We start from the raw sequence: 13194 nt of genomic DNA, 5'->3' as shown, positions 1-13194 counted from the left end.
CAAGACCTGGACAACATCCAGGCTTGTGCTCATAAGTGGCAAGTAACATTCGTGCCAGGCAATGACCATTTCCAACAAGAGAGAATCTAACCACCTCCCCTTGACATTCAATGGCATTACCATCACCGAATCCACCACCATCAACATCCTGGGGGTCACCATTGACCAGAAACCTAACTGGACCAGCCACATAAATATTGTGGCTACAAGAGCAGGTGAGAAGCTGGGTATTCTGCAGCGAGTGACCCACCTCCTGACTCCCCAAGGCCTTTCCACCATCTGCAAGGCACAAGTCAGGAGTGTGATGGAATACTGTCCACTTGCCTGGATGAGTGCAGCTCCAACAACACTCAAGAAGCTCGACACCGTCCAGGACAAAACAGTCCGCTTAATTGGCACCCCATTCACCACCCTAAACATTCACTCCCTTCACCACCAGCACACAGTGGCTGCAGTGTGTATCATCCACAGGATGCACAGCAGCAACTCGCCACGGCTTCTTTGACAGCACCTCCCAAACCCACGACCTCTACCACCTAGAAGGACAAGGGCAGCATGCACATGGGAACAACACCACCTGCACGTTCCCCTCCAAGTCATACACCATCCCGACTTGGAAATATATCGCCGTTCCTTCATCGTCACTGGGTCAAAATCCTGGAACTCTCTTCCTAACAGCACTGTGGGAGAACCTTCACCATACGGACTGCAGCGGTTCAAGAAGGTGGCTCACCACCTCCTTCTCTAGGGCAATTAGAGATGGGCAATAAATGTTGAACATGCCAGTGACGCCCACATCCCATGAACGAATTAAGAACAAACTTTTTATTATTTTTCCCTGATTTGACCTTATTCCCTGATGCACTATTACAGTTAAACTCTCTGTCGCTTCCTGACATATTCTGCTTATCTTTACCCAAATCGCTACACTGCTGTATGGCCTTGACTTTTCTCTTTAGATATATAAATTTAGCCTTACCTGATCCCTGCCCCCACCCCACAACTTTTTCAGTTTAAAGCCCTATCTACCGCCCTAGATCCCCCTCACTTAGTAATAGGAGCTATTGTAGGTCGTGCCTGACAAACCTGATTGAATTTTTTGAAGAGGTGACTAAAGTAGTGGACAGGGGAATGTCAATGGATGTTATTTATATGGACTTCCAGAAGGCATTTGATAAGGTCCCACATAAGAGACTGTTAGCTAAGTTAGAAGCCCATGGAATCGAGGGAAAAGTACGGACTTGGTTAGGAAATTGGCTGAGCGAAAGGCGACAGAGAGTAGGGATAATGGGTAAGTATTCACATTGGCAGGATGTGACTAGTGGAGTCCCACAGGGATCTGTCTTGGGGCCTCAATTATTCACAATATTTATTAACGACTTGGATGAAGGCATAGAAAGTCTCATCTCTAAGTTTGCCGATGACACAAAGATTGGTGGCATTGTAAGCAGTGTAGATGAAAACATAAAATTGCAAAGGGATATTGATAGATTAGGTGAATGGGCAAAACTGTGGCAGATGGAATTCAATGTAGACAAATGTGAGGTCATCCACTTTGGATCAAAAAAGGATAGAACAGGGTTCTTTCTAAATGGTAAAAAGTTAAAAACAGTGGATGTCCAAAGGGACTTAGGGGTTCAGGTACATAGATCATTGAAGTGTCATGAACAGGTGCAGAAAATAATGAATAAGACTAATGGAATGCTGGCCTTTATATCTCGAGGACTGGAGTACAAGGGGGCAGAAGTTATGCTGCAGCTACACAAAATTCTGGTTAGACCGCACCTGGAGTACTGTGAGCAGTTCTGGGCACCGCACCTTCGGAAGGACATATTGGCCTTGGAGGGAGTGCAGCATAGGTTTACTAGAATGATACTTCAAGGATTAAGTTACGAGGAGAGATTACACAAATTGGGGTTGTATTCTCTGGAGTTTAGAAGGTTAAGGGGTGATCTGATCGAAGTTTATAAGATATTAAGGGGAACGGATAGGGTGGATAGAGAGAAACTATTTCCGCTGGTTGGGGATTCTAGGAGTAGGGGGCACAGTCTAAAAATTAGAGCCAGACCTTTCAGGAGTGAGATTAGAAAACATTTCTACACACAAAGGATGGTAGAAGTTTGGAACTCTCTTCCGCAAATGACAATTGATACTAGCTCAATTGCTAAATTTAAATGTGAGATGGATAGCTTTTTGGCAACCAAAGGTATTAAGGGATATGGGCCAAAGGGAGGTATATGGAGCTAGAACACAGATCAGCCATGATCTTATCAAATGGCGGAGCAGGCACGAGGGGCTGAATGGCCTACTCCTGTTCCTATGTACTACACTTCTGCATTATGTTTACAAGCTATAGTAATTTAAAACAAATCAAAATGGTAGAATTAGAAAACTATTTTCATTGTAAGCTGAAAATCTATATAATTGTTCTTTCATGGATACTCAGCATAACAGTCAATTGCTGCATTTAAGTATTTCCAGACCACAATTTCTTTCAAATGTATGTCCTTTACAAAATGTGTATTTTAATATAAGGTTGTAAGTGATTGGGGAAATTTTAATAAAGCTACAAAAATATTAGTGGCATGCTATTACAGTGTGCAGGAGCATTGTCAAGCTGTGGGATGCAGGTCAGCTCCTTAACTTTACTGGGTTCAAAATCTTGGCTATCCTTCTATGGAGTGTCAAGTCGAGACCAGTGCTTGCCAGAGGAGATGGGGAAATAAACCAGGCTAATTCCACTTGCATTAGCCTTCCAGTGGCCAGCTCAAGAGGAACTTTGCAGAATCCTGGGAGCTGCAGGAGTTGCTTGGTGCCTAAAAAAAAAAGGTGGGGGAAAGCAGAAAAAGATAGACGGTAACATCTTCAAAACCAGAGAAACCGTCAGTGTTTTCAGAAAATGCATGTTAGCAAAAAATTAATTGAAACCACATATTTGAAGTCATAGAATCACATGATGAATACCTTTGACAATAGTAAACAAGTTGGTTCTTTTATTGAGAGTTTTAGCATCCTAAGGACTTGGTAAGAATAATAAAATAAGTGCTGGTGTGTTGAAACCTAGAAAGACTCCTTCAAATTCATTATTTAAATAGATTAGTTTTGATAAGTTTTCTTAACCTTTTGAGAATTATTTTCCAATGCAGCCTACAATTCTTTCATAGCATCTGCTCCTATTTAGAGCAGTGAAAGCTTCTGAGGCTGACTAAACAATCTTGCATTTATTTTGTATTTTACAACCATCCTTACCTCAGTTATGTGAATTATGTCCTCACTTGACTGAGTGCATCAAATAGACTGCCAAGTAGCGATGAGACAGGGAAATAAATGGATAAACTAACTTAGACCAGCTTGCTTCAAATCTTTCTCTACCTAACCAACCACAAAGTGGTTTTGATACTTATCATAGAAAAGTCTATAGCTCAGACTCTTACCCTTCTGGTGTAAAAGTGGCACCACTGGAATAAAATCAGAAGGGGCAACAAACTCGCATGCCATAAGTATATAAAAGAATGAGAGCTATTTGAGGCATTCAGTACTCGGAACAAAGTTCTGCTTTAGTTTTATAGTCAATTGCCTTATCTGCATTGATGTCAAAAGTGTGTGCTGCTGTAGTTTTTATTGTAAAGAACAATGTCCGAAATTAGCAAACATTGCATGTAAAATTATACTGAAATTAACTATTTCGTACTGAATATCTTGAAGTTCTTGAAGTCTGGTTGGAAATTTTTCAAAGTTAAAATTATCTTTGTCCCTGTATTGGGAAAAACTTAGTGCTTTAAAATATATTTGCTGACACTTGCTAAAATGATTCCTAGCACCCTTTCAAAGAATATTGTAAAAAGTGCGAAGAAGGCTGGAAAAATGACCATAGGCCGTCAGTATACAGTGAAAAAGAAACCAATTGTTTTGACAATAGATGAAAGAGGCAATCGATCGGGCTGGAATCAGAATGAGGAGGATGATGTTTCAGGTAAGATGGGGGTATATATTCAGATCTGTATGGAAATCAAGGTTGGTTATTTAACAGATAATTTTTAGCTTTTGCACACTAGTGCAGGACCAATTGTGGTTGGCCTATTGCTGTATTTGTCACTGCAAAATACCAGGATGTGGACGAGCTTAATAGCACCTAATACAAATGAATCCTTCAATGCAGGTAACTCCCATTGCAAAACTAATCCATATGTCTCAATCATTCTTTCAGAAGAACATTTATTCAAAGCATTCCTCACGTTGTAATATTTAGACCTGTTAGCTGGAACAAATTCACTCAGTGGCCAACAACTGTGCCGAAATCTAATTCTTATTAATAGATAGCAGAATATGCCATCCTTTGGATGAGATGTTAAACTAAGTTCCTATCTGCCTCTTCAGATGAGTGTTAAAGCTGCAGTGGGAAGACAATAGTCAGTATTCTGGAAAGATAAGAACAAATGGACTGAAGGAACTTCTTGTGAACACATCTTGTGATCAAGACTATTTACTTCCACACACAATGAAATGCTCTGATGGGCTCTCACTAGCTCCCCTGTATAATGTCAACTAAACAACCCTACCAGAGCAACCTCACCCCCACAACCCCCCCCCCACCATGAGGCAGAAGGCAGTTGCAGCTCTTCAATTTTTGTTGCACATAATTATTACAATTTCTATCCAGTTAGAAACAGCCTTAATCTTGATGCCGTAGGAGCTGGTTTTTAATCAGACCCTTATTAAGTGAGATAACAAAGATTGAATTTATCACAGAATGTTTGGTATATTTAATACATTATAGTGTATCAGAATTTATTGACAATCTGAAAAATGTCATAGGAAAAGCCACATAAGCCACAATTATTATCAGATGCTATTGTTATATATCAATGGAGAAACATAAGAAATAGGAGCAGGAGTAGGCCATACGACCCCTCGAGCCTGCTCCGCCATTCATTAAGATCATGGCTGATCTTCAATCTCAACTCCACTTTCCCACCCGATCCCCATATCCCTTGATTCCCCTAAAGTCCAAAAATCTATTGATCTCAGCCTTGAATATACTCAATGACTCAGAATCCACAGCCCTCTTGGGGTAGAGAATTCCAAATATTCACGACCCTTTGAGTGAAGAAATTCTTCCTCATCTCAGTCCTAAATGTCCGACCCTTTATCCTGAGACTATGTCCCAGGAAAGATAAAATTTCACTCATATTCTGTTGGTATCACCAGAAGAGTAATATTTGTTTCCTTTATTTTGTGGTATGCTCTCAAATTCCCAATCAAAGCTGTTATCATAAGCATAGATTGGTGCAACTTATCTATTCATAGCAACTCAAATGCTTGCCAAAGCTTTCTGCTCCAAGGCCACCTCCTCAAGATAGATCCTCAGATATTGGGCTGGTTTCCTTCTTGTATCAGCCCCCACCCTAAAAATCTTCCTTGCTTTGCCTCTGTGTCACTGGACTATGTAATCTCAAGTCTCCCTCAGTGTCCATTCATGCACACACTTCCACTGCAGACCCAAGCCACTTCTGAGGTCTCAGTCACTGACAAGGCTATTTCTATTCACTTTCTCAGCTCCCTTACCTTTTCCATTTTTTCTTTTCATCCAATTCCAGGCTCTGTACTGCTCCTAACACCTTTTCATTTCATCAAGCCATACTCCATTCAACTCCTCTTCTCCAGCACCATGCTTCCTTTGATCCCTCCCCCCCCCCCCCCCCCCCCGCTTGAAAGTACTCCACAGCCCAGCTTCTTTTCTGACGTTGCACCAGCCTTGAATCCCTCTGGAACAAGCACGCAGCCTGTCTCTGCATTTTCCCTGATATTATCCCTCACTCCAAATACCTCATCCATTCCTGGATCTCCAGGAGCAGCAACACCTACTGTCTCACCTTCTACTTCCAATGACTATTTCTCTTCCGAGGAGTTAAGCTCTCAAATCTCCTCCCCATCCTTCTTACCCTTTACCCTTTAGCCCCCTCAGCCCAACCAGCTGATCATCTCTAATTTGCCATTGAGCACGTTTGTCCCCTTGTAAACCTTGCCCTCGCCATCCATCACCTCATTGTGGATGTATTCATTGATATCCTGGTGCTGATAGAAACCTAGCATATCTGTGGTGATCCCTTCCCTTCACTGAAGCCTCCCTATCTGACTATAAATTTCTTCACTTACCTCACCTAAACTGTTACTGTCCTGAGGGATGGCAGCCTCAGGCAGATTTGTTCCAGCCATCAACATTCCACTGGAGCCTGGATCTATGTGCACGGTGATCAGTGGGCTGGCTTGTCTAATGATAGCTGTCAGATCCTGAAAATCCCAAGTGTTAGCAGCCTGCATCCCGGCTGCCAGTGTCAGGCAGTCGGTACACAGGATTCTCTCCCTTACTGCCACCAGAGCTGCAGTATGCAGTTCATTGGTCCCTAGCCACTTCTTAGCTTGAGCTATGACCAATGACATAGGGAAGAAAAGGGAGGCGGTCCTGCTAAGGGAGTATCAGGAGTTAGGAGCTAAATATAATAGGTAGGATCTCAAGGGTGGTAATCTCAGGATTATTACCCGAGCGACGTACTAATTGGCAAAGGGTCAAACAGATCAGGAAGGTGAACACATGGCTGAAGGAGTGGTGTGGGAAGGAGGGGATCCATTTCATGTAACGCTGGCACCACTACTGGGACATGAGAGATTTGTACTGTTGAGATGGACTGCACCTGAACCGGGTTGGGACCAAGGTCCTAGTGGAAAGGATAAATGGGGTGGTAAAAAGGACTTTAAACTAATGAATGGGGGGGAGGGCTCAGTCAGAAACAATAGTAAAAATTATAGTTTAAAGACTTAAAAAAGGGATAAGAGCAGAGTTCAGGTCACAAACGGTGATATAGATACTCCAGGTGAAGGGAATACTAAAATAACTAAAGTAGTTACAGCAGGAGTGACAAATAAGAAACGTGTTAAATTAAATGGTTTGAGGAAGACAGCATCAGGGCAGAAGAACAGGTTAGGGTCTCTTGCTCAAATAAAAGTTTTATATACTAACGCACGGAATAGAAGAAATAAATTGAGTGAATTAGAGGCCCAAATACAGCTTAGAGGGTATGACATGGTAGCCATTACTGAGACATGGCTGCAAGCTGATCATGATTGGGAAATATTCCAGGTTGTAAGGTCTTTAGAAAGGATAGAGAATCTGGAAGACATGTTGGGGTAGCCTTATTGATTAAAGATACTATTAAAACATTAAACTAATATAGCTTTCAGTATCATAGAAAAGTTACAGCACGGAAGGCGGCCATTCGGCCCATCGAGTCTGCGCCGGCTCTATGCAAGAGCAATCCAGCTAGTCCCACTCCCCCACCCTATCCCTGTAGCCCTGCAAATTTTTTCCTTTCAAATACTTATCCAGTTCCCTTTTGAAGGCCATGATTGAATCTGCTTCCACCACCCCCTCGGGCAGTGCATTCTAGATCCTAATCACTCGCTGTGTAAAAAAAGGTTTTTCCTCATGTCACCCACGGTTCTTTTGCCAATCACCTTAAATCTATGTCCTCTGGTTCTTGACCCTTCCACCAATGGGAACAGTTTCTCTCTATCTACTCTGTCTAGACCCTTCATGATTTTGAATACCTCTATCAAATCTCCTCGCAACCTTCTCTGTTCCAAGGAGAACAACCCCAGCTTCTCCACTCTATCCACGTAAGCGAAATTCCTCATCCCTGGAATAATTCAAGTAAATCTCTTCTGCACCCTCGCTAAGGCCATCATATCTTTCCTAAAGTGTGGTGCCCAGAACTGGACGTAATACTCCAGTTGTGGCCGAACCAGTATTTTATAAAGGTTCATCATGACTTCCATACTTTTGTACTCTATACCTCTACTTATAAAGCTCAGGATCCCGTATGCTTTTTTAACTGCTTTCTCAACCTGCCATGCCACCTTCAACAATTTGTGCACATATACCCCCAGACCTCTCTGTTCCTGTACCCCTTTTAGAGTTGTGCCCTCTAGTTTATATTGCCTCTCCTCGTTTTTCCTATCGAAATGTATCACTTTGCATTTTTCTGCATTAAATTTCATCTGCCACGTGTCCACCCATGCCACCAGCCTGTCTATATCCTCTTGAAGTCTATCACTATCCTCCTCACTATTTAATATACCCTTCCAAGTTTTGTGTCATCTGCAAATTTTGAAATTGTGCCCTGTACACCCAAGTCCAAGTCATTAATATATATCGAGAAAAGCAGTGGTCCCAGTGCCAACCCCTGGGGATCACCACTGTACACCTCCCTCCAGTCCGAAAAACAGCCGTTCACCACTACTCTCTGTTTCCTGTCACTTAGCCAATTCTGTATCCACGTTGCTACTGCCCCCTTTATTCCATGGGCTGCAATCTTGATGATAAGCCTAACATGCGGCACTTTATCAAACACCTTTTGTAGTCCATATACACCTCATCAACTGCATTGCCCTCAAATATCCTCTCTGTTATCAAAAAACTCTCTCAGGTTAGTTAAACATGATTTGCCTTTAACAAATCCGTGCTGGCTTTCCCTAATCAATCCACACTTGTCCAAGTGACTATTAATTCTGTCCCGGATTATCGTTTCTAAAAGTTTCCCCACCACTGAGATTAAACTGACTGGCCTGTAGTGGCTACAAGAGCAGATCAGAGGCTGGGTATTCTGCGGCGAGTGGCTCACCTGACTCCCCAAAGCCTTTCCACCATCTACAAGGCACAAGTCAGGAGTGTGATGAAATACTCTCCACTTGCCTGGATGAGTGCAGCTCCAACAACACTCAAGAAGCTCGACACCATCCAGGGCAAAGCAGCCTGCTTGATTGGCACCCCATCCACCACCCTAAACATTCACTTCCTTCACCACTGGCGCACCGTGGCAGCAGTGTATCATCTACAGGATGCACTGCAGCAACTCGCCAATGCTTCTTGGACAGCACCTCCCAAACCCGCGACCTCTACCACCTAGAAGGACAAGGGCAGTAGGCACATGGGAACAACACCTGCACGTTCCCCTCCAAGTCACACACCATCCCGACTTGGAAATATATCACCGTTCCTTCGTCGTTGCTGGGTCAAAATCCTGGAACTCTCTACCTAACAGTACTGTGGGGAGAACCTTCACTACACGGACTGCAGCGGTTCAAGAAGGCGGCTCACCACCACCTTCTCAAGGGCAATTAGGGATGGGCAACAAATGCTGGCCTTGCCAGCGACGCCCAGATCCCATGAACAAATTTTTTAAAAAGTTGCTGGGTTTATCCTTACACCCTTTTTTAACAAAGGTGTAACATTTGCAATTCTCCAGTCCTCTGGCACCACCATCTGAAAGATTATGGCCAGAAAAGGGAAAGCAATCAGTGGAGACTCTGGTTACAATTGAGGAATAAGAGAAGACTAAAACTGTAATGGGAGTGGGCTACAGGCCTCCTGATAGCAGCAATGAAGTGGCAGAATGTATCAATTCAGAGATTAGAGAGGCTTGTAGAAAAAGAAAAGTTGTTTTAATGGGAGACTTTAATTTTCATATAGATTGGGAAGAGCAGAGTAGCTCAAATCAAAAAAGTAGTGAATTTCTTGAGTGCATTCAAAATGGTTTTCTGGAGCAATATGTTCTAGAACCAACAAGAGGGCAGGACATACTAGATTTAGTAATGAGTCAGACTTAGGTAAATGTTCCCTTACTGTTAGACAATTAACTAACAGTGATCGTAATATGATCGAATTCAATGTTAGGTTTAAAAAGGAGAAACTTAATACAGCTACTAAGATTCTAGATTTTGGTATGGCTAACCTTAATGGGATGAGACCGAGACTGACGACAGCAAACTTGTTAAAACTGTTATCGGGTAAAACTACAGATGAACAGTGGCAGGTGTTAAAAAAAATAAGTTAGCTTAATACGGGACCAGTACATACCCTTGAAGGGCAAGAGCTCTACTTAACCAAATAAAACAGGCATGGTCGACAAAAGAGGTGAGAGATAACATAAAACTAAAGGGAAAGAGCATACAAAAGTGCAAAGAATAGTGTAGATCCGGGGGACTGGAAGAGATATAAAGAATAGCAAAGGAAGACAAAAAGATAGTAAGAGCTGCAAAAAGGGAATATGAAAAGAAGCTTGCGAGGGACATCAAGATTAACACAAAAAGTTTTTACAGTTATATTAGAAGAAAAAAGGTAGTCAAGGGTAATGTGGGCCCTTTAAAAACAGACGTGGGTAATATTGCAAATAAAAAGGAAATGGCAGACTTGTTGAATAATTATTTTGTGTCAGTGTTCACAGTAGAGGAAGAGGATAATATACCTGACATTCCAGGGAAACTAATAATGAATCAAGGACTGGAAATCACTAAAGTTAATGTAAGCAAAAAAGCAGTATTAGAAAAAATAATGGCATTAAAGACTGACAAATCCCCAGCACCTGATGGTTTCCACCCCAGGGTTTCAAAGGAAGTGGGTGAGGAAATTGCGGATGCTTTAGCCATAATCTCCCAAAGCACTCTCGGTTCAGAAATTGTCCCTTTAGATTGGAAAATTGCAAATGTAATTCCATTATTTAAGAAAGGTGAGAGAGAGAAACGAGGAAATTATAGATCTGTTAGTCTAACATCTGTTATGGGGAAGTTATTGGAATCTATAATTAAGGACAATGTGACTGAGCACTTAGAGAAATTTGAGCTGATTAGAGAGAGCCAACATGGATTTGTAAAGGGTAGGTCATGTCTGACGAATCTATTTGAATTTTTTGAGGAAGTAACTAAAGTAGTAGGCAGGGGAATGTCTGGATGTAGTTTATATGGACTTCCAGAAGACATTCGATAAGGTTCCACATAAGAGACTGTTAGCTAAAATTAAAGCTCATGGAATTGAAAGCACCTGATTAGGGGTAGAAGACAGAGAGTAGGGATAATGGGTATGTACTCGAATGGGAAGGAAGTGACGAGTGGTGTCCCATAAATCCAAGTTTGCCGATGACACAAAGATTGGTGGCATAATATGTAGTTTGGACAGGAGCATAAAATTACGGAGACATTGATAGATTAAGTGAGTGGGCAAAAATGTGGTAGATGGGTTTCAATGCAGGTAAATGTGAGGTCATCTAATTTGGACCAAAAAAGGATAGATCCGAGTATGTTTTAAATGGTAAAAAGCTAGGAGCAGTGGAGGTCCAAAGAGATTTTTAGGGGTCCATGTACACAGATAACTAAAATGTAATGGTCAGGTACAAAAACCTCAAAAAGGCGAACATACAAATTAAGAGCAGGAGTAAGCCATTCAGCCCCTCGAGCCTGCTCTGCCATTTGATAAGATCATGACTGATCTGATTGTCACCTCGACCCTACTTTCCCGTCTACCTACTATAACCTTTGACTCCCTTGTTAATCAGGAATCTATCTAACTCAGCCTTAAAAATATTCAATGACACTGCCTCCACCGCTATTTGGGGAAGGGAGTTCCACAGACTCACGACACTGAGAGAAAAAAATTCTCATCATCTCCTTCTTAAATGGGAGACCCCTTACTTTTAACCTGTGGCCCCTAGTTCTAATCTCTCCCACAAGGGGAAACGTCCTCTCAGCATCTACCCCTTCTATTCCACTCAGAATCTTATATGTTTCAATAAGATCACCTCTCATTCTTCTAAACTGCAATGTATACAGGCCCAACTTGTTCAACCTTTCCTCATTAGATAACCCCCTCATCCCAGGAATCAGTCGAGTGAACCTTCTCTGAACCTCCTCCAACGCAATTTTGTCCTTTCTTAAATAAGGAGACCAAAACTGCACACAGTATTCTGGATGTGGTCTCATCAGTGCCCTGTACAACTGTAGCAAAACATCTCTACTTTTATATTCCATTCCCCTTGCAATAAATGACAACATTCCATTTGCCTTCCTAATCACTTGCTGTACTTGCAAACTAACTTTTTGTGATTCATGTACTAGGACACCCAGATCCCTCTGTACCTCAGAGTTCTGCAATATCTCTCCATTTAAATAATATACTGCTTTTCTATTCCTCCTGCCAAAGTGGACAAGTTCACATTTTCCCACATTATACTCCATCTGCCAAATTTTTGCCCATTCACTTAACCTATCTATATCTGTTTGCAGACTCCTTATGTCCTCTTCACAACTTACTTTCCTACCTACCTTTGTGTCATCAGCAAATTTAGCAACCATACATTCGGTGCCTTCATCCAAGTCATTGATATAGATTGTAAATAGTTGAGGCTCAAGCACTGATCCCTGTGGCACTCCACTCGTTACATCTTGCCAACCTGAAAATGGTTGTTAAAATGGAATGTTAGCCTTTATAACTAGAGAACTAGAATATAAAGGGGAGAAAGTTTTACAGTTGTACAAAGCCCTGGTTAGACCACATCTGGAGTACCGTGTGCAGTTTTGGGCACAGCACCTTAGAAAGGATATATTGGCCTTGGAAGGAATGCAGTGCAGATTCATCTGAATGTTACTCAGGCTCCAAGGGTTAGATTATGAGGAGAGTTTACATAAACTAGGCTTGTATTCTCTGGAATATAGAAGGTAAAGGGGTGAGTTGATTAAGGCTTTTAGAATTTTTAAAAGAATTGATAGGGTAGATGGAGAGAAACTTTTTCCACTGGTGGGGGAGTCTAGGACAAGGGGACATAACCTTAAAATTAGGGCCAAGCCATTCAGGAAACACTTCTTCATGCAAAGGGTGGTAGAAGTGTGGGACTCTCTCCCACAAAAAGCAGTAGATGCTCGCTGAATTAATAATTTTAAATCTGAGATCGATAGATTTTTGCTAGCCAAGGGTATTAAGGGATATGGAGCCAAAGCGGGTAAATGGAGTTAGGATACAGATCAGCCGTGACTTCGAACAGGCTCGAGGGGCTGAATGGCCTACTCCTGTTCCGATGTTCCTATCTGCTGCAGATTCCAGTAATGCTGCCACACACTTCATTGATGTCTGCAATAAAGAAAAACCTTCTGCGATGTTGCCGTAAATGAGGGCAGTAGACTCTAGAGTCACAGATATCAGTTACCATTCCTTCTCAGAGACTGACCTCAGAGCCTGCACATCGTGCAGGAGAAACTTGTGCACAATGTCAGAGAGAGGCAGGGCACTGGAGGGGAAACTCCTGACAGCAAGGAGTTCACCCCCTGCAAGGTGCAGGCCGTCAGGTTGACGGGAAGGCACTCTGCTTGTGC

At 42.2% G+C, this 13194-nt stretch overlaps 1 protein-coding gene across 2 annotated transcripts in view; it reads left to right on the top strand.

The window, feature by feature from the left end:
- The window catches only part of sbf2 (SET binding factor 2), a 571743-nt gene that overhangs the window by 482399 nt on the left and 76150 nt on the right, over window positions 1–13194 (top strand). For both annotated transcript variants that reach the window (XM_067993979.1, XM_067993978.1), the window contains exon 25: window positions 3819–3973. In XM_067993979.1, the coding sequence (XP_067850080.1) occupies window positions 3819–3973 (155 nt within the window). The remainder of the gene's footprint in view (window positions 1–3818; window positions 3974–13194) is intronic.

This window comes from Heptranchias perlo, chromosome 12 (assembly GCF_035084215.1).
Source record: "Heptranchias perlo isolate sHepPer1 chromosome 12, sHepPer1.hap1, whole genome shotgun sequence".
NCBI classification, from domain to species: domain Eukaryota; kingdom Metazoa; phylum Chordata; class Chondrichthyes; order Hexanchiformes; family Hexanchidae; genus Heptranchias; species Heptranchias perlo.
Note: the sequence above shows the minus strand (reverse complement) of the source record. Positions and strands in the feature narration are given on the sequence as shown.